Source organism: Antechinus flavipes, chromosome 1, assembly GCF_016432865.1.
Source record: "Antechinus flavipes isolate AdamAnt ecotype Samford, QLD, Australia chromosome 1, AdamAnt_v2, whole genome shotgun sequence".
NCBI lineage: Eukaryota > Metazoa > Chordata > Mammalia > Dasyuromorphia > Dasyuridae > Antechinus > Antechinus flavipes.
The window spans coordinates 146,431,425-146,454,514 of record NC_067398.1 but is presented as its reverse complement, the minus strand read 5'-3'; the positions used below and the strand labels follow the sequence as shown (position 1 = coordinate 146,454,514).

The 23,090-nt window shown below is 32.0% G+C and overlaps 1 protein-coding gene across 1 annotated transcript in view; it reads right to left on the bottom strand.

Moving 5' to 3' along the window:
• IPO11 (importin 11) overlaps window positions 1-23,090 on the bottom strand; it is a 200,506-nt gene that overhangs the window by 17,983 nt on the left and 159,433 nt on the right. The window contains exons 28-29 of the mRNA XM_051991179.1: window positions 17,746-17,841; window positions 11,151-11,235 (exon numbers count right to left, since the gene is read on the bottom strand). Of these exons, the coding sequence (XP_051847139.1) occupies window positions 11,151-11,235; window positions 17,746-17,841 (181 nt within the window). The remainder of the gene's footprint in view (window positions 1-11,150; window positions 11,236-17,745; window positions 17,842-23,090) is intronic.

Genomic DNA, 23,090 nt, shown 5'->3' with positions numbered 1-23,090 from the left:
ATCTTTTCACTTCTATTTTCACAATATCTTTCATATATATCATATTATCTTCACTCATAAAGCCACTTACCCAAGTTTAGGTCCCCATTGCCCTATGACACCCTAAATTCATCTTCCTGTGTCAAATCTCTTCAGCTTCATTCTATCCTTTAGATAGTTGCTAAAGTGTTTTTCCTATCACAAAGATTTAATCATGTAATTCTTCTATTCAAAAAATTCCAGTGGCTCCTTATTACTTCTAAGATTCAATACAAAATGCTCTGTTGGCATTCATAACTCATCAATACCTGGCTCTTCCCTGCCTTTCCTTATACTTAATATTCTTCTATAAGCACTATGATACTGTTACACTTTATTTCACTTCTCTGTCTTTACACTGACTAATCCCCAAACTTATAATGCTATGCTTCCTAGATTCCTGTCTTCCATCAAAGTTCAACACAAATGTCACCTTGCAGGAATAATAATGTTATGCCACATATAATTATTAATAAGCCTGTACTAGTTTATATACAACAAAGACATTCATTTCCAATTACTTGGCAGGTAATGAGTAATAGTCAAAGCACAATTACAAAATAGAAGAATAAAAAGCTAGATGATGTAATTTCTTTGAAATTATCTTCAGTGCTTTTCTCAAGTACTGAGCTAATATAAAAACATGGCTTATAAAATAGATGGAGAGAAATAAAAGTTTCAAAAGATGTAACTAGTAGGAACTGAATAATTAGTGATAATTAGGAAAAATTGATTCTCCTGCTGTTATTTTTAATTTGCCTACTGGTAGGTGGGAAGAAACTTCAAAGGCAGAATACATGTGGGGTCCTAAGGCTCTTGAATATGTTTTTGGTACATTTGTAACTTAAAGGAATAATAAAATCATAATATTTTTATTCAACTAAAAGTCTATGTGGTGTATTTCACTGCCAAATCTTATCACATTCCAATCTAAACTTTCTTCTAGACGGCAATGTTCAGCATTCAATTCAATTACAAATAGGTTCTGATTAGTATCTTCAGGTTCATACCGAATACTTCCACTGGACTAAAACCTATTGCCATATTTTACATATATTTACTACTTATAATTTCAAACAGTGTGAATCTAAATATTTTCATTTTCAGGGGATTCATTATTTGTGCTAAATGCCCCCTTCACCAAATCTGCCCTATGCTCTCATCTATTCACTTAATACTAAATATTCTGTCTATATACAAATGGTAAATAAAGGGAAAAAGTAAAAGGAGAAAGATTAATTTTCCTATGTAACATAATTATATGAAACAAAGGTACAAATGATCATAAATCATAGATTTAAAGTTGGAAGGGATCTCAGGTGAGGAAACTGATTGAACTACCTGGAAAAGAAGAAAAAGAGTAGTTACAATAATAGCTGGCATTCACAGGGCATTCATTTAGCGCATTCATCCCTTCCCCCTCCTTACACATTCAACTATCTTGACAAAACAAAAGGAAAGGACAATGTATTTTGGCAGATTAGCTATTTCAGGACACTAGATACTTAAATAGCTATTAATATTTAATAGCTCAATATTTTAAACTATTTTAGTAAATGGACTAAAACAGATTGAGGATAACTGAGGGGTGAAACTTTTCAATGAAATGGGGGGATGTCTAACCAAGCATAGGAAAACTTCCTACAATAGAATGGGCAGTTGAAAATAATTTGTTCCAAAAGCCATGAAAGCAGCTGAAATAGCTGCTACAGAGTTCTTCGGGTTTGTTTAGATACTGAAGATGCCAAGATTATGCACAGTATTTCAGGTTATACTAGTAGTCCTGACTTTGGCTTTGTCACTGGACTTTGATGACTTTGTGGGAGAGTGAAGCCAATGACTTTGCCTCACTTAAATCCAGTTTATGTGATAATCAAGACATCACCCATAACATTTTACTAGGTCTCGTGGCACCAAGCAAGTGATGAAGTAGCAGGTATACAAATGCAGGGACCTGTAGTGAAAACCCTTGCCCATATGGGCAGGCCATCGGCTCAAAAGCTCTGGGATGTCTGAACAGACTTCTTGAAGCACCACACTATTCCCCTACTAGTATAAGACAAGGGCTAGAAAAGGTGCCCTAAAAACCATCACATTGAAATAGTAGCCCTGAAAGAACTGGACAGAAAGTGGGTGTTCAAAGATCAGTGAAAGGCTGAACTAATGGTAGTATGGTATAGTGACAGAAAATTAGCATTTTATAATTAATAATAAATGTGGTAAACTGAAGAAAAGCTGAATGAACTAAGAGAATAATTCCCAGGATAACCAAAATAATGTAAAGGAAAAGAATACTGAAAGACTTCCTAGCTCTTTGCTCTACCCAGTGACCAATCTTTACTTCAGAGGAAATGATGAAGGAAGCTTTCCACATTTCCTCTGAGACATAGTGGACAAGAAGTAGGGAATAAAGTATATCTTTTCAAATGTAGAAAAATAAAAAGAAATGGTAGCCTTGGGGGAGATGGAGCCAAGATGGCTGAGAGAAGAAATAACATACATAGGTAGTTTGGTGTAGAAATTTGTCTCATCCTATAGGGAAGTAGGAAGAGAAAGGAAAGGAGAACAGAAATAGAAGAGGAAAGGAATAAGAAAGACAAAGGGTTGAAAAAAGTAGGGCAGACTGAGAAAGGTGGTGGTCAGAAGCAAAACACTGGAGAGAAGGAAAAGGGTGAAAGAAAAAAAAAATCCAATTTGGGAAAAATAGGATGGCAGAAAATACAGAGTTAACCTTAACTGTGAATGTGAATGGGATGAACTTTCCCATAAAGTGGAAGTGAATTGGGGCAGGTAGGTGCAGTGGATAGAGCACCAGCCCTGAAGTCAGGAGGACCTGAGTTCAAATCTGATCTCAGACACTTAATACTTCCTAGCTGTGTGACCCTGAACAAGTCATTTAACCCCAATTGCCTCAGATGGGGGGAGAGGGAAGGAGAATGGATTAAAAGCCAGAATCCTACAATATCTTTTTTACAAGAAACCAATCTGAAGCAGAGAGATACATGCAGAATAAAGGTAAAAAATAGGAGCAGAATCTATTATACTTCAGTTGAAGTTAGTGATCCTGATCCTGTCAGATCAAGCAAAACCAAAAATAAATCTAATTAAAAGAGATAAGGAAGGAAACTACATTTTGCTAAAAGTTACCATAGATAAATAAGTTTTATCAATACTAATGCACCAAGTAGTATAGCATCCACATTCTTAGAGAAGTTAAGTGAGTCGCAAGAAGAAACAGATAGCAAAACCACAGTGAGAAATCTCAGCCTTTCTTTATCAGAACTAGATAAATCTAGCCACAAAAATAAATAAAAAAGAAATTAAGGAGATGAATAGAATTTTAGAAGACTTAGGTATGATAGATCTTTGGAAAAAACTGAATGAGCATAGAAAGGAATACACCTTTTTCTCAGCAGTACATGGCACCTACACAAAAAACTGATCATGTATCTCACAATCCAATGCAGAAAGACAGAAATTGCAAATGCAACCTTTCCAAATCATGATGCAGTAAAAATTACATTGGTCAAAGAACCATGCAAAGACGGGCTAAAAACCAATTTAAAATTAAATAATCTAATCCTAAAGAATGAGTGGGTCAAACAACAAATAATAGAAATGAGCAATAATTTCATCCAAGAAAATGGCAATAATGAGATACTTATGGGATGCAGTCAAAGCAGTTCTTAGAGAAAATTTTATATCTTTAGATGCTTGCATGATTAAAACAGAGAAAAAGGAAATCAATGAATTGGGCATGCAACTAAAAAAGCTAGAACAACAAATGAAAACTCCCAATTAAATACCAAATTAGAAGAAAATCAAAGGAAAGAGAAGTAAAATTGAAAGTAAAAAAACTATTGAACTAATAAAAGTTAAGAGTTGATTTTATGGAAAAAACAACAACAACAAAAAAAGGGGTTATTAACCATTAGTTAATTGGATTAGAAGAGGAAAGAAGAAAACCAAATTACCAGTATCAAAAATGAAAAGGGTGAACTTACCACGCATTAAGAGGAAATTAAAGCAGTAATTAGAACTATTTTGCCAATTTTATGTCAATAAATCTGATAATCTAAGTAAAATGGATGAATACTTATAAAAATATAGATTGCCCAAATTAACAAGTGGGGAAATAAATTAGTTAAAAGTAATTTTAGAGAAAAAAAAAACTGAACAAGGCATTAAGGAATTCCCGAAGAAAAAATTTCCAGGACCAGATGGATTTACAAGTAAATTCTACCAAACATTTAACGAACAATTAATCCCAATACTATATAAACTATTTGGAAAAATAGGAGGAATCCTACCAACTACCTTTTATGACTCAGATATGGTGCTGATAGCTAAACCAGGAAGGATCAAAACAGAGAAAGAAAATTATAGACCAATTTCCTAATGGATATTGATGCAAAAAACTTTTAAATTTATTTTATTTTATTTAACATAAGCAAAGAGATCACAGCAAATATATCAGTAGGATAATACACTAAGAGCAAGTAGGATTTATACCAGGAATGCAAAGCTGTTTCAATATTAGGAAAACTATCAGCATTAATGACCATATCAAATAACCAAACTAATAGAAATCAAATGATCATATCAATAGATGGAGAAAGAGCATTTGGGAAAATACAACATCCCTTCTATTAAAAAGACTAGAAAGCACAGGAGTAAATGGAGTTTTCATTAAAATGTTAAGTAGCATCTATCTAAAACCATCAGCACACATTATCTGTAATGAGGAGAAGCTAGACATATTCCCAATAAGCTCAGGGATGAAAAAGTTTTCCATTATCATGATTACAATTCAACACTGTACCAGAAATGTTAGCTTTAGCAATAAGAAGAAAAAGAAAATGAAGAAATTAGAGGAGATAATAAGGAAAAAAAATCATTCTTTGTAGATGATGATGGTATACTTAAGAGAATCTTAGAAAATCATTAAAAAATACTAGAAACAATTAACATTAGCAAGGTTACAAGATATAAAATAAACCCACATAAATCATCAGCACTGCTGTATGTTACCAAGTCTAGTAGCAACAGACAGAAAGAGAAATACCATTTAAAATAACTGTAGATAATATAAAACATTTTTTGAAGTCTACCTGCCAAGACAAAGTCAAGAACTATATCAACATAATTACAAAACACTTTCCACACAAATAAAGTTAGATCTAAACAATTGGAAGAATATCAAGTGCTCATAGATTGTTTGAACTAATATAACAAAAACGACAATTCTACCTAAATTAATCCACTTATTTAGTGCCATGCCAATCAACTGCCAGGATATTACTTTATAAAGCTAGAAAAAATATCAAAGCTCACCTGGAAGAACAAAAAATCTAAAGAACTGACTCAAATTTATGAGAAAACAAGCCATTCCCCAAATGATAAATGGTAAAAAGGATAGGAACAATTTTTAGACACAAAAACTAAAGCCATTTCTAGGCATATGAAAAAATGTTCTCTATTGATTAAAGAATGCAAATTAAGATAACTCAGAGGTACCACTTTATACTTCTCAGTTTGGCTAAGTATCACAGAAAAAAATAATGATAAATGTTAGAGGGCATGTGGGAAAACTGGGACACTAATACACTGTTAGTGAAATTGTGAACTGATTCAACCATTCTGCAGAGCAATTTGGTATTATGTTGAAAGAGCTATAAAACTCTGCATACCTTTTGATCCAGCAGTATCCCTCTACTGGGTCTGCATCCCAAAGAGATCCTAAAAAAGGGAAAATGTCCTGTGCAAAAAAAGATCTGGTAATTGAATGGATGGCTATCAATTGAAGTATAATTGAATAACTTATGGTATATGCTAAGTGAAGTGAGCAGGACCAAAAAAACATTGTATACAGCATAAGTGATGATCAACTGTGATGGACTTGGCTCTTTTCAATGATGAGTTGATTCAGGGCAATTGTAATAGACTTGTGATGGAAAGAGCCATCCACATTCAGAGAGAGAACTATGGAGACTTAATATGGATTAGCATATGATATTTTCACCTTTTGTTGTTTGCTTCCTTTTGCTTTTGATCTGGTCTTTCTTGTGCAATATGATAAAACATGAAAATATGTTTAGAAGAATTGTACGTGTTTAACCTGTAATGGATTGCTTGCTGTATAGCAGAAGGAGAGGGGAGAGGGAGGAAGAAAATTTTGGAACATAAGGTTTTACAAAGGTCACTGTTGAAAATTATCTTTGTGTGTATTTGGAAAAATAAAAAGCTATTACAAAGTAGCAAGTCTAAGTGAAACCAAAGTTCTTTCTCAAGCTAAACTGCCAAGCATTCAGATTCTACTGCAGAGAATGAAACTCCAATGGCTGGCCACACTGTTGGAATGCTAAATGTAGGTTTGCCTAAAAGACTATTTTACAAAAAATTCAAACAAGGCAAGCACACAAGCACACTCACAAGATCTCCTTGAACAACTCTGGAATAGATTCTGAGGCATAGGAGACAATGACACACAGATCCATCCAACACAGGTATTGCATCAAAGAAGTTGCTGTGCCGTGCACCAAGGTGATTTTGCTTTAAGCTTAGAAGCAATCAGTAAATAAATATCACATGAAAATAAGACAATATATAATAAGAAAAAAAAAAACATTTCTGCACCCTAATGCATTTCCTTTCCTATATACAAAATGGTATATCAACATAGACAAGCAATTTTCTTAGGAAAAAATTCAAGCCATTGCTAACTACATGACAAAATGCTCCAAATCTAATGATAAGAATAGAAATAACAACAACAAAAAAAAAAAATCCCCACATACATCAAACTGGCAGTGTAAAAACTGGTAAATATTGGGGATCATGTGCTATGGGAAGAAAGGCATGTTAATGCACTATGGGTGGAACTATGATCATGGAAAACAATTTGGGGTTATACCCAAAAAGTTACTAAATTTTAATACCACAGAATGGCCTTTGCAGCATAAATAGTATGATAACATTTCTATTTTTATGATATGAAACAATATTCACATATAACATTTAACTTTAAAGCAGATGTCACTTCTATCAAAAGTAACAGCAATCTTCCTGTTAATTTTTGTTTTCCTGGTAATAGATGTGATCATGTAGGAGAGATCTTATATAAATATCCACAAATGAAAAAATATCCAATACTTAAAGAAATATTGTTATTAATTAATATTTCTCATTCTCTCGCTCTACCCTGTTCATTATCCCTATATAATAAAAAATCAGTAAGCAGTTAAAAAAAAACACACAATTATCTTATTTGATCCTCACAACAATACTACTACAAAGAAGGTGCTGTTATCATATTCATTTTATAGATGAGGAAAATGAGGCAAACAGGATCACATAGTAAGTGGGTAACACTGGATTCTGTGTTCAGGTCTTCCTGGCTTCATGATAACTCTTTGTCCACTCTTAGAGGTCCATACATGTTTATGGACATTTGTTTGTTAATAGTTATTAAAAAAAAAATTCAAGTATGCTATCTCTGATGAAAAGATGTAACTATGTAGAAGGCTTTTAAAGATTTTTAATGTTAGAAAAACAATATTAAATAATAAAGTAAGTTAGCAGATAGCTTAAAATAACTATTAAAGTAATTAAATTTCATGCTTCTCATAGTTTCATGGAAATATGGTAATAAAAAAGAACAAAATAAGTTAGAATTGCAAATTACATATATACTTATTATGCTGAGTTTTACAATTACATTCAAAACTAGGTTAAAAAATACAATCCTAATTTGGCTTCTTTTGAAAACTCAGCACATATCTGAAATATCATTCCTATCATCAATTGAAATTTTTTTTTAAATTTTTTTTTAAACTAGACTTGCAATTTCATCTCATAGAGAGTTCCTGATAACAAATTATCTTCTAATATGGGAAGTTAGCCACTATTCTTCAACTTGTGATTTTAAGAAATTTTTTAGAGTCACGGGGAAAATGTAGCTAACTATATATCAGAAGATGGAATCGAATAGGGTTCCTAAAGACATTGAGGCTTAGCTATGCTACTGTCAACAATATCTCCATACTGCTGACATTCACATAAAGCAATGTGACAATCCTATAAGTAGCACGAGTAATGTAATCCACAACGATTCTTACCTATCAAATTAATTTGGTGCAAATATATGATCAGCTGTGTTTTTCTCAGTCATTCTACAAATATTAATTAGATTCTTATATTGCTGATCTCTATGATAAATGCTAAAGTACACTTTAAGTGTACTTTAGGTAAGATACTGAAAGGAAAAGATAGCCCTGGCCTTCACAATGTACATTTTAATGGCTGAGATATTTTAAAGTGATAAGAAATCCATGGGTTTCTTATTCTTTTTGATGGGAACTTTTAAATTGTTGCTTTTCTTATAAGTTTAAAATTTTATGTATGTTCACATTGTCAGACACACCCATGATCAAATGTAAGTATATAATATATTTTCTAAATGGCTGAGTCAATTTCCCACAATTCTAGATTTTCACCAACTGTGCTCCCCTTCAATGGAACAGATGGCCAAGCAGTAACTATATAGTCAAAGGTAGTTTTTTAGAGTTTATATTACATATTACAACACTATTTTGGGAGAAGAGGAGGCATACTTTGTGACTACCAGCAAATACCTTTTAATGAAAAAAAGTTTTAATATTGACTTTTTGCTTTAATTTATTTCTACCTGCCAGTAAACATTTATACTTATATTTTTCCTTTGAAACAACAACATAAGCCACGTTTAGATTATCTTTAAAAAAAAACAAAACCTTCTATTCTTAAACATGTCACAATATAAGAGTGACAATGAAAAATAAAAATAAACCAAATTGGTGCACGATTATAAAGTTTTTAGTGAAGAATGATACATAATTAATGCAGAAAACCCTGAAGACATGAACTATATAATTAATTTTGTGTGTTTAAAGTTACAAAAGTTATAAACAGTATGAACTATATAATTAATTTTGTGTGTTTAAAGTTACAAAAGTTATAAACAGTATATCTCTAGTTAAATTCGCTCAAAAAATTTGCTATGTTACCTTTCATATGTTATATAGCCTTTAAGCTCTGAATACATGATTTACTGTTCTTAATGAGAATCTATATCAAAAGACTAAATCTTTTTGGATTTAAAAATTAGTACCTTAAAAAAATAGGGTTGTTCTATGAGTGCTAATTAGCCTTAACTATAATGATAATGATAAATAACTTTTAAGAGTAAAAGCCATAAATCATATTGAGAAAAATGAATGAAAAATATATAATCCAATTAATATTTTTCAAAATATATTATTCCACTGTTTTACATAAAGATATTTTGATTAAAGTAAAATTTAAGATTGATTAAAATTCAAATAATTAAATACAAACCTCCAGATGATATTACTGGAATAGATAATATAATAGATAATATGAAAAACAGATTTAAATATCATAGTTTATAACAGTTGAATTCTAATTCTAATGAACTCTACTTAAGAGTATGCACATTGGTTAAAACAAACTGAGAACCACCTCAGGAGACTGCTGATTGTACAATGAACAGAATATCAAGTATTTACTTAGAGATTTCAATTTCAAACAACATTTACTTAGATGTTTTGCATCTTCATATGTCTTTCTAGGACACTACTGGTATGCTTAGCACTACATAGAGAAAAGAGAACAGCAAAGTGCCCCAAAAAGTTTCATTCTAAGTAATGGAGGCAATATAGTTCAGGTAAATTCATATCTGGTTTCAATATGATGATCTTATTTTAAGGCAGGGCAAGTATTATTGTCAGTGTATACATATTTCTTCAAGTATATTAACAACTGAATAGTTCATAAGAGTACAGTGTTTTGAGGAGAAATTAAAAAAAAAAGTGTGAAGAATAAAATCCCAAACAAAAAGGCAATAGGGCAGAATAGACTAAAATAAATTCTTAGATATTAGGTGATGGCAAAAATCTAATACAGGATATTGGTTGAGGATTGAAGCCGTTAGAGTGAATGTATACCAATTCAAATGAACAAAGATTATGATATAAATAGTAACTAGTAAGATCCTAAAAATTCAAACTAAATATATATTTCACTTACTATTTTATATAAATTTGAATTTCAAATTTATATTGCAGACTGCAGACTACAAATGATATAATTGTTACTACAATCTTATTGTTTCATGTACTTTTTCATTGCAAACTAAATAACCTTTGACAATCACAAACATTTCAAAATAAAAATGGAGGACTGACTGTACAAGAAATTCCAAACTTTTGTTATTTTTTTTAAATAAAGAAATATAGATATACATTTAACAAAGTAGTAACAAATTTCTACATCCTTATGCATTTCCTTTCCTCTATGCACTTTTGGAAAATCTATTATTGACATTCTTTTTTCATGTGTATTACTACCCAACAACACACCAATGCTCAGTAAAAGCATGATCCAAAAAAAGAAGTCAACACAATGACCATATATGAAAAGGCACATCTGGTTCTGTCAAAGAGATATAAGAAATGTTTTAACATTGGTTTTTACAAGTCATAATTATAGTCACTTCTTTTTTCTTTGCTTTTCACCGAATTTCATAATGAAGCAAAAATAAATTAGGAATGCTTTATTTCAAGACATATAAAAAGTATTTCTGATGCACTTCAGGAAAAAAATGACTTAGAAGGAAAATGTGAAAATAGGGAAAATCAATTATTTCAATAAATTTGTGAAGACAATTCCTAAATATTCATTATAAAAAGTCCAAAACACTGGAAACTCAGACTTGGAAGCAACTTCAGAGATCATTTAGTCTAAATCTTATTTGAACTTTCCCTATAACTCTGAGCAAATGTTCATTCAGCTTTTGTTTAAAGGCCTACTGTAAAAGAAAATGCACTCTCTTGAAACAGCTCATACTACTTTTGAACAACTCTAGATTTTACAAAGTTTTGAATTCTCAAGAGGGTCTACTATATTAAAAAGTCATAATTACAATTACATTTGGAAAAAGGATTCTTGCTTTTAACACCAGCAGCATATTAGTCCTTTGGATAAACACCAAACTGTCCCCTACCCCACTCCCCAAAAAAGAGAAATTGTATTAGAATATTTATTATATTTGGAAAGGACTTGTCATAACTCACCATTTTCTTTCTCTTGTCCTGTTCTGTGGGTGGCTCTTCATCCTCTGCTACTTTGGGCTCTTCAAAATGAGACATCAACATGCAGCTAAGAATGTAAAATATGGACACAAAATCAAATTTAAATGTTTTTAAATAGCTAACTCAAAAGTATTAACTATGCAAAATTAATGTCAATGTCTGATGTATCTAACAAATTAGGAAGTGGCTATTCCTACTACATTAAGAATTTTCATTTCATAATTAGAATAATAAATCCTATTCTGTAAGTGTATACACACACACACACACACACACACACACACACAGATATTGATTTAATGAGAATCACAAAATTTCATATATGGTAATAATAAGTCCACCATACACACCTGCTGCCACAAGAAAAGATCCATCTTAACTGTAAAAGCAATAGAAAGGGCAGCTAGGTGGCACAGTGGATAGAGCACCAGCCCTGAAGTCAGGAGGGCCTGAGTTCAAATTTGACCTCACACATTTAACACTTCCTAGCTGTGTGACCCTGAGTGAGGCACTTAACCAAATTGCCTCAGCCAAAAAAAAAAAAAAAAAAAAGAAAAGAAAAAAAAGAAAAACATTTACTATGCAAAATTTCAAAAGTCTGATGCAACTAAACTGATAAATCAGTTAATTCATAATTCAGGATTTTTTATTTTATAATTGCAATCATAAAAAAATTAAATTTTATACCATTATGAATGTAATTGATTTAGCACTAGTTGCAAATTTCCTATGGGGAATAAAAGGTTTCCCCCATTGCCAAAGAAACCTACATGACCTCTAATTGTAAAAGCAATAGAAAACAATATTCATAATAGTTCCACTGATTCTTTTCTGGAAAATCATCACATAAAAAATATTGTCCCAACAGACTTTATGCCATTAATATGTGATTTAAAATAATATAGAACTCATTTAGAATTCCACTCAAAACAAGTCAAATATCTGGTTTCTATGTGAGGTTTGCATGTATAGCGGTCACATAACTTCACTACATCTAGAAAAATGTCATACCAATAATCAGTACAATGCCAACATATGAGATATCACTAAAAAGGGATATCTGGCATTTATTAGTGAGAATTATGCTTTAAAACTGCAAGGTGATTAGAGTGTTTAGTGAAAATTCCAGTAAGTCAGAAATTTCTGAATAATACGTGCACCACAAAGAAAAAAATTTCCATTTCTTGATTTCTCTTCTTATGAAGATGTAGGGATAATCACAGCTAGCAAAGCCAGCAGGAGGCAAGACTTGCTTGAAAGGAATTAATCTTTTACCTCTGACTTGAGAAAATTTGGCAGTACTGAAACTTTCTGGGTCTCCAGCAGTTGCCTTGGTAATCTTTTTCTTTACTTACACAATAACCACTCTAATTGAGTTCCTTATCATCTTTTACCTGAACTCTTCCCTCAGCCTCTATAAATCTCTAAATATTTTAATTCATTTTCTCTACAAGGATGCCAAAAAGATATTCCTAAAACACAGGCTATATCAGTCCCCTACATCAAGAACTCTAATAATTCCCTATTAAAGGGATAAAACAAGACCTTAAAGTCCGTCACAATCTGGATTCAAGTCCACTTTTACAGACTTATTTCACATTACTTTCCTTTCTGCATCCTACTTTCTAGCCAAATTGTTCCAGCACATGACGTTTTATTGCTCTCCATAACAGAACAAGATTCACCCTGTCAGGGCAATCTGGGACAAATTCATTCAATCTTTTAGATTTTAGCTACCTCATATCTGATAATGGATCTGATAGCCTCAAAGTACCTTCTACCTCTAAATTTATGATTCTATGATTTCATAGTTTAATGTCAGTTAACCTCACATAATTTCTAATTTCAATGAAAGCTCAGTTCAGATGTCAATTGCCAAAGAAAACGAATCTTTCTTTTCCTAGTTGTAGTCTTTGCCCTCTTATCAATTATGCTGAACATATTTTATATATAATTTCCTATGTATGTTATTTTCCCAACAGAGTACATCAAACTGCGACCTCTCTTTTTAATCTCCAGACCAAAATTTCTAGTCTGCAGACATTCCAATTTCAATGTATATCTGGCATCTCAAACTCAATCTACCAAAACAAAGCAAATAAAAGGCAAAGCTCCTTATTTTCCCACAAAACCTATTCCATTCTTTCTTTTCTCTGTTAATTACATTACCCAATTTTCCATGTTTCATGTCTTAGTGCAAACAATGTCCACTTTACCCATACTTCCCATACCCAATTAGTTTCCAAGTCTTATTGGTTCTACCTGTGCAAAGTCATTCATATAGGTCTGTTTTTCTGGATTACTATAGTATAAACACCACGACCACATGATTAGACGATTACAAAGTCTTCTATCAGGTCTACCTGCCTTCATTTTTACCCTCTTCTTCACACTACTAACTGAAAAAAAAATTCTTCTTTATATTATTTGGTCATGTTTTTCATCTCTTCAAAAATTTGCTGGCCTGAAAATCTTTTATAATTTATGACATTGTATCTTTTTAGTTTTTTAATCTTATGCTACACCCTTGTATAGGGTGCTCCAGCAAAATTAAATTGAACTTCTTAACTTCTACTGGGTGCAATAAGTATAATTCCTATTTTTTTTGGATTTAGCTAATCATTCATTCTATTATCTAAACAATTATTCATTTATTTTTAATTTATTTTTCATTCAGTTTACACACATACACACACACACACGCGCGCGCGCACACACACACACACACACACACACACACACACACACCTGAATGAAAAAATCTAACCACTTCATTTTCTAGGAGGATACTTAAGTCTAAGAAAGCAAAAGAGGTGAGTTACAAAGCTTTCATTTAAATCTAAATACCCCTTCCAATTCACATTTTAATCTCTAGCTATAGTGAGGTTAGATTTTATGAAGTTCTTTCCCTCAATTTGTTTCTTCTTGCATCCTAAAACACATCCAATTAAAAAATGAACAAATACCATAGCAGTACCACAGCAACATTTTTTCTTTTACCAAAAAAAAAGATAATTCTCCTAAGTTATTTAATAATGAAAAGGCTTATTCTTTCTGCTATTAATTAAATGAAGACATAACTAATTAAAAAACTGATAGTATTTTTAAACTCAAAATGAGATCCATAGTTTTAAAATCTTCTTACACAACTTCAACTTCTTAATATTTCTGGACAAAAACCTGCATCAAGATATTAATGACTTATATGATGCTGTCTTGATTACCCATGATTATATGCAGAACATAAAATGGTTAATAATCTGCTTATAATTTAAATTTAATAGTTTAAAGTGAAAAATAGCTCTATGAAAGTATGTAAAAATATAATCAAAGAACTACAATTTTAAAATATAATTTTCAATATGAGAATATCATTATGTAATCTTGTTAAAATGGGTCTTATAAAGGAGTCATGTATATAATCAGAAAATTTCTTTGCCAATGTTCTAATTACTTAAAACTAGAATTAGTCCTTAAGTGGGATTTTTAGCTTTCACATGAGCATCCAGAAACCATCTGTCTTAATAACAGTTTTTCAGCTTCTATACATTTCAGGTTAAGAGTATGAACAGATACTTTATTAAAGAGGTTTTTAAAGAAAATTAATCCAAGAACTGGGAATAATGACTTAAGAAAATTGGTCATTCAGAGATTACAAAAAGCTTTCAAAAGCAGTAGCTTCTTCTACAGGTGCAAAAAAAAAAAAAAAAAAGTTTTCTTCCTTAGCATTATTTATTCATTCTAAATTGGGAAAACAATTGAAAATTTAAAAAAAAATCCAGGAAAGACTATCCTTTTTAAATCTACGAATAAACAGGAAGAGGAAGTTAAAAACGGAATTCTCTAAGTAACAATACTTTTGGTTTTTTATTTTGACCTGGCTAAAAGTCTTTTAGATTCCAAATTCAGCCAGCGATCATGTACTGTTTATTCAAAGAAAGAAGTTCAGAGCTGGAAGGACTTTTGACTTTAAGTTTCATTTATTTTCATGAATAAGAGAACTAAGGCCCAGACAAAGTCAGTTATTAATCCAAACTAAATAGTAAAGCCATAAAAATTCAATAAAAAGTTCAACATTTATTAAATACCTATAGCAATACACAAAATATAAGTGCAATAAGAGAGGTACAAAGCAACATATAATGGAAGTCAGAAGAACAGTATTACCTGCAATGGTGAATCAGGAAAAGTTTTATGTCTAAGAAGGCAATAAGGGATACATAGGAATTCAACCAGAGGAAGAAGCATATTTCAGGCATAAGGAGTAGAATAAGGAAAGACAGGAAAGAGAGCAAAGGTTTGGATACATAATAGGCTATAACCCAGATGTCCTCAAAAAGAAGGTTCACTATACTATCTAGAAAAGAAAACTTGACGTTTCTCATTTTTGTCACTTGTTCTTTCCCACTGCCATTTTCTAAATTCAAGGTTCTTTCTGGGTCATATTATCTTCCTAACTGGTTCATTTTCCCTATCTCTGATTTCTCTCTTTTCCCTTTCATTTTACCAATCTAAATACTATATTTCCTTCAAAATAAAAATTTACACAAATCCTAATATTTCTTTAACTCAGCCAATGGTTTGGAGAGGCCTAAGTCTGAAAAGAATTTGATGATAATTATTATTCAGAAATAAGATGACAAAAAGAAATTGTGTATTAACAGTCATTCTAGGGCTTGTGTAGACATTTGCTTAGGTAAAGTGAAAAGCAATACCAAGTTACAAGCAGGGAGCTAGATCAGTAGAGAACCTTCATTATGCTGGCAAATGATGATAAGGTGAGGGTCTCAGTGAGAGAGTGAAGGAAAGGTCTGCTTCAGGTCAGATACTTGAAGAAAAACAGGTTTAAAACAATTATTGTGAAGAGGGACAATAATACCTATCTCCCAGGATTGTTGTATCTAATGATATGAAAGATTTAAAATATTTTGCAAGTGCTGCAAGTGCTTAAAGTGATATATAAATGTGTATTTGTTTATAAGTATTATAAATTAAAGTGCTATATCACCATCAGCAGCAGCAGCATCATTTTGAAGGGAAAGTCTTGACTTAGATCGGCAGCATATATGTTCTTATTTGGGAGGTTTCTATACATGTATGCATATGTGTGAAAAGAGCAAGTATTTGTTTATATTACTGAAAAAATGTATGAACACACATATTTATATACACACATATATGAAAGGAACAAGCATTTATATGTAAAATCATTGAAAGTATGTGTATATATATATATATATATATTTATTTATATAACCAGGTTAGGAATTAGAACAAGACGAACTAGAAAGTTGGAAATAGGAACAAAGGCTGAATGATGATGAGCCAAGTCAGAAGTAGACAAGCCATCAAGACGATGAAACTGAAGTTGAAGTTAAGAAGTCACAGAAATCTCTGCCCAAAAAGTGAACTGATAACAGTAGAATCTTTCTGTGAAGTAAGATTCAAAGTCTTCAAGAACCATCTTAACTAGAAGAGGAGGCAATCTATCCTAGATCTCAGATTTGGACTCCTCACAAGAGCATATATATGCTAGATGAGAAAGTAAAGATGAGGCTTTTTTTGGCTCACTCATTATAGAAATCCTACAAATCAGAACTTATCCTCACAATGCAGCCATACATGATTAAATACAAAGACATTTACATATTAATAAAAACATACATACATACATATATATGTATAGTTGAAGAATATAAGAATCTGAATCAAATATTGTGTAACTGGTCATACAGAAGCAGAATTCAGAATACTGTTGGAATCTTTACAAACTGTTAAGTCATTAGAGTTGATAGAGACAATAATTATCTAATTTAGCATGGTTCAGTATCATTGATCTGATCTTACAAGATGTTTTGGGCCAGAACCTGAAACAAGATACTAAGTAGAACTAATTGATACAATGCTTGTGTTCACACCTTTACTCATTGGAGTTCACAAGTATGGGAGATTCACAAAGTAAAACTTTTTAACTTTGTGAATTCACACTTCCCTTAGGTGTGCCTCCAGAAGGAGGAGTCAACCTTTGGGAGATCATATATAAAGACAGATTCAACTTGGAGCTAAATTGGATGCTAAAGAAAGCAGAGGCAGAAGCAAAGGACAAAGCTGCAAGAGCTCTTAGAACCAAGCAGTTAACCTATCATACAATCATTGGATTCCCTGAGATGAAACAGAAAAAAACTTCAAAACAAAGGAGATTTAAGAAACATCTGACACTGAAAGAGCATGGCTAAAACATCTTCTTGTTAGATCAGATCAATAATCTATCAACTCTAATGAGTTAGCAGTTTGTAAAGATTCCAACAGAGTACTGTAGTAAAGACATGCCTGTTAGGTGTACAAATTAAAATTATCTATTTGCTAGGAAATATGAAGAATTATTTTTAAAATATCCCATATTTCAGCAAAAAATTTAAAGAAGATATGAAATTTATCAAACAAAATTACATTACTATTTTTATAAACCTATTCTTTTACTACTACTACTACTACTACTACTACTAAAAATAATAATATAGCATTTAATAGATTTAACTATTAACCAGAACCCAGTAAAATTAATTTTCCTGCTTACTCTCTATAAGTTCCTGTTTCAGGATCTTCTGTCATGACATCATGTAGGCCTTCCACTGAAATGTTAATGATGCCACAGAATTTATCCTGGATGACTCTGGAAGAAAAAAAAAAAGAAAAGAAAAGAAAAATGAGACAAGAGGAAAAACTAAACAGATTATTATTGAGAAAAATATTTTAAAAAGAGAATCTTGAATTCTTAAACATGTTCATTAAAAAAAAAACCTTGAAATATATTTCTTCAGGTTTAAAACTTTCATGTTATGAATCACACAATTCAGGAAACAAAGATAGTTTCAAAAAACAAAAACATTTTCCGTTTAAATTTTGAAAAAAAAATATCAAAATGTTTTAGTACACCCTTGAGTAATAATCTTTCCTCCAGCTAAATTAAATTGAACTTCTTATTTCCTATCAGGTGCAATGAGTATAATTCATATTTCTTTCTGTAGCTAACTAACCACTGATAGCCTGAATAGAATTGATAGAATTGAATATAAGATCTTAGCACTCTCCTATCCTAAGTTTTGAGTCATCTCTACCCTTTCTCCACATCTCTAAATTCCATTCATTTTCCCTCTACTTTCTGCATCTATCTCCTCACCACTACCACCTGACAGGCATTTCAAGTGTGTTCTCACCCAGACTACTGTAAAAGTTTCCTAATTACTTTTTCTGGCTCCAGCTTACTCTCCCTTCAATCCATTCTCATACTGCTGCTTGGATGATCATTCTAATGTATAATACTCATCTTTCTTTATTGCTTTACAATTTGTAAAGCCCCTTACATGTATTATCTCTTTGGATCCTCATGAAGTCAGTTATTACTATCCCCAAATTACAGATAAGGCAACTAAAGGCGAGCATGGTTAAGTAATTTATTTAGGGTAACAGAACTACTAATTTATATAACACTCAAACTCAAGTTATTCTGACTCCCAATTCCGACTCTGTATCAATTGCGCCAAGTTGCCATCATTTCATCTGGTAGGCAAGCCTAAACTAGGAGATTTCTAGACGGCTCTGCCACTCATCCTCTTCCATACTTGTGAGCTTTTGGTAAAGTCATGATCTGACTGTGGGTTTCAGGAGTATCACCTCAAAAATGCCTTATCCCCTGTAATCAATGAGGCCTAAAATTTCAAAGATCCCTGCCCATAGTGTCTAACAGAATCAGGGACTTGCTTCACATCCTTGCTATGTCTCCCACTCCCTTCTTTTGTCTCCTACTCAGAGACTCGCCTCAAAACAACATTATCATTCAAATAACAACATTATGACAATCTCTTGCTCAATGATTTAATAAAGAACTCATTCTTTACTGCCCAGAGTAAAGTTTGGTTATTACCCGCCTTCTTCTTCCCAGGTCCCTATCTCACTATGCTTTTTTATTAGTAACAAACTGCCCATCATGTTAACCTTACCTCAAACTACTTTGTATAGATTTTGTATTCAATTTTCTATGTGCCTGGTGTAAGATTCTTGATGGCCAGTATAAATACATTTTTGTCCTTCTAGCTCTATCACACAGGACAAGGAATGTCACATATTAGCCAAATTCAAAAATACTTTTTGAATTGCTGAACTGAATGTCACTCTTCTTCTCAAAAACCTCCAGTGGAATTCCATTGCCTACTCAAAAAAGGATAAAATCCTGCTAATGAGCTTTTCATGATTTGTCTCCATCCTACCTTTTAGCTTTATCTCATGCTAGCCTCTTTTGTGTACTTAACATTCCAAACAAACTGGGGCCACTCATCATTGCACATTATTTGTTCAGGCTCTTTCTCCCAAACGAGCCTAAAATTATCCTTCTCTTTTCCATTTCTATCTGTTCAAATTTATCTATTCATTTAAGAATTAATTCACAAGGTCCTTCTCCATTAATTTTTTCTTCTTTTCCATCTCAGTCTTCAAGGTTCTTTGCTAGAAAATCTCCTTTGGAATTATCTTCTGTCATTGTTATCTATGTATATATGTTTCCATGTATTAAATTATAAGCAAAGTCTGGGTCATTGCTATTACTGCATTCCCAGATCCTAGCACAGTATTCTATGTACATGATGCACTTAAAACCTGTTGAAATAAAATGTTACAGAATTTTTATGGTCAGTAGTAGTTTTTCATCTGACCCACAAAAGAAGCTCATGTTCTTTGAATGATTCTTCTGAGAGTGACAGAGATGCATTTATTTAATTCTCATCCAATCTTCTATTTTTCTTATCCTCCTATTGGGATCTATTTTTGAAATCACTGTAGAGAATAAGGATGTAATCACTGTTTACAAAACAAAGTTTTATATTTTCTCTGTCCAAAACTCCTTGTCATTCAAGGCCTGGACCTATCAATTGGCCCAAATAACTCTAACCAAATGATTTTAAACATCTTACAATATATCACAATCACTGGCTAAATCACTATGAGCCTTCTCATTATATTTCAAACTAAAATTAACTATGGAAAACAAAAAAGATTTTAATTTCATGGTCTCCAGAATAATCTGATAACAAATAAAATTAAATGTGACAATGAAACAGTAATCTATTAAAACACAACAAATTTTTTTTTCAAGCTACTGATCCAACCTGTGACTTTTCTAGAAATAGAAATTATACATTTAAACTAAAATTAGTGTCTCTTCTTGATACTTTCCAGGACAAACTTGGGAATACACCCCTTTTTACACAATATTTCTCTGAATATTTATAAAAAACTATAATAATAATTCTCATATTAATGATAATCATTGGGAAAGAAATGAGATTACAAATCCTTAAGATATTTCATTCCAGTATAGAATGAAGAGAGAATCAGACATTGAAAAAAACCTTTATTAAACACAAAACAGTGCTTAATAATTTTAGATAAAACAATGGGAAAAAGATTTTATACTTTAAAAAATCTATGTTTTAGATGTTTCTACAAACATCAACAATAGCTGATGCCTTATCCTTGAAAAATAAGAAAAGAAACCTACTTTTTCTAGAATTATTCATATTAAGGAAATGTTGGAATTTTGCCTATGGTCAATTTCACAATGCCTAAAATGTTAAGATAAGTCAAATCAGTTTTCCACTTTAGAAATTCTTTGACTTTGATTCTTTGGGCTCCCATTCCAACAGCTTAGGGTCTTCCATTTAATTCTATCCATATACCCTTTGTGCAGCACCTCCCACATTTTAGCTATCTTTCCCCAAGAAGATTTATCTGTAGAGTATAACAATTTTGTAGACTTTTACCTCTGTTTTAGATAACCTGGCAATTGTTACAGACATGATGCACATGTTTATAGAAGGCAAAAAACATAATTTGAAACTAACAAAAACTAGTCACTCTTACAACTATTGAACCTAAATTTAATGCCAGCAAACTTTAGGACCTAGATTTAACTGTTTCAATAGATTAAAATGTTTTACTTACGTGATATTGTCTTTATTCACCAACTGCAAAACTGTAGGTTATATTGCTTATTGCTAGCTTAAAACAACAATAACTACTACTATTAATCACCATCTAAATCATAAGGTTAGAAAAATTTTCCTTTCCACTCATCCTAGCACGAAACTAAAACAAAAACTATGAGAACTTGAGGTTGGAAGAAAATTATAGAGATTAGCTGTAAGCATGACTCACACACATATATTGAAGGGGATGGTTCATGTGTCTATATTTATATCCATATTTATGTGGATAGAGATGTATGTAAAATGGTTTTATTTATTTTCTGATGTTGCCACAAGTGGGTTGGCAATAGGGAACAGTAGACAAAGTGAGACTGAAACCTGGCAACACAGGTGATGGACATTTGTCTGAGAAAATAAGATAGAATAGGATTACTTGTCAAAATAGAAGGGGTTTGACTCGGTAAGGAAAAGGGCCATCATTTCCTGTGAGATGGGGGGAAGGAGGAGAAACTGGGAAGAAGATATCTGAGTGATGTTAAGATGAGGAGAAAAAAATAAGCCTCAATTTCTTCAGTAACATATGCAAGATTCTCAGTTGAAAAAGTAAGAGGGAAGCAATTCTCAGGAAGATAGGGGGGAAAAAAAGGTATGAGACCGAGTGTGACAGTGAATCAAATAGTGTTATCTTGCTTCAGTGAGGGACAAACAAATTATTTAACAAATCTGCATGATAAATGACGGACAAAAGCAGCTACACCCAAAGAAAGAACACTGGGAAACGAATGTAAACTATCTGCATTTTTGTTTTTCTTCCCTGGTTATTTATACCTTCTGAATCCAATTCTCCCTATGCAACAAGAGAACTGTTCGGTTCTGCAAACATATTGTATCTAGGATATACTGCAACATATCCAACATATAAAGGACTGCTTGCCATCTAGGGGAGGGGGTGGAGGGAGGGAGGGAAAAAAAAAAATCGGAACAGAAACGAGTGTCAATATAAAGTAATTATTAAATAAAAATTAAAACAAACAAACAAACAAAAACAAACAAACAAAAAAAAAAACAAATCTGCAGTGGTCTGTCTTAGCATAATTTCATGGTTTTCTCTAGCTATTTTATTCGGCATCAGGTGAATATGAGCAAAGGAGCTGAAGGTGAAAGTAATGAAAAGTTGGGACTTGACAAGGTATAATCATACACCTGACAGAATAACAAGGGACCCAAGTGTCAAGGATACTGTCCATGTATCAAGCATATAAGGTATGTCCTTATAAGTATTGTCTTCATTTTATAAGTGAAGAACATGAGTCTTCAAAAACTTAAGTTAGATGTCCAGGATGTAGCTCATAAAGATGGATATAATATTGTTCTTTCCTCAACAACTTTATAATGTAGAAAGAAGTTAAGATTTTTTTCAGCTGAAGATGAAAACACTTCATCACTTGAGAGACTAGCAGACAGTTCCAAAAAGAAAGTAGTAATCTGAATTTTCTTTTCTCCCAAGTTGGTAAAACACAAGGCTGTCACAGAGAAGAAAATATGTAGAGTCAATGGAAAAAAAAAAAAAACTCACCACCACAGAAGAGTTAATAATTAAAAACAATCTGAGATAATGGTGGCAAAAAAAACCATATATATATATATAACCACAAGAGAGAGGTTAAAAAAAGGTCTTTTTAAAAAATAAGCAACATCTCATAAAATTTAATCAGGTTTGAAAGGGTCCTTTGTCAAGAAAAAGTTCAGATTCTAATGTGCTATATCAGATAACTGATATTAAAACAAATTTCTTTTCTGCACTCACATCTTCTTTGGAGTATCAGATCTTGAGGTAAGGTAGACTGAGATATAATGCTCTTCTGATTATTTTTCATGTGTATGGAACAGAGACATAGTGGTCTGCATTCAGCCACTCTTGGTAACACTTTCTGATAAGACC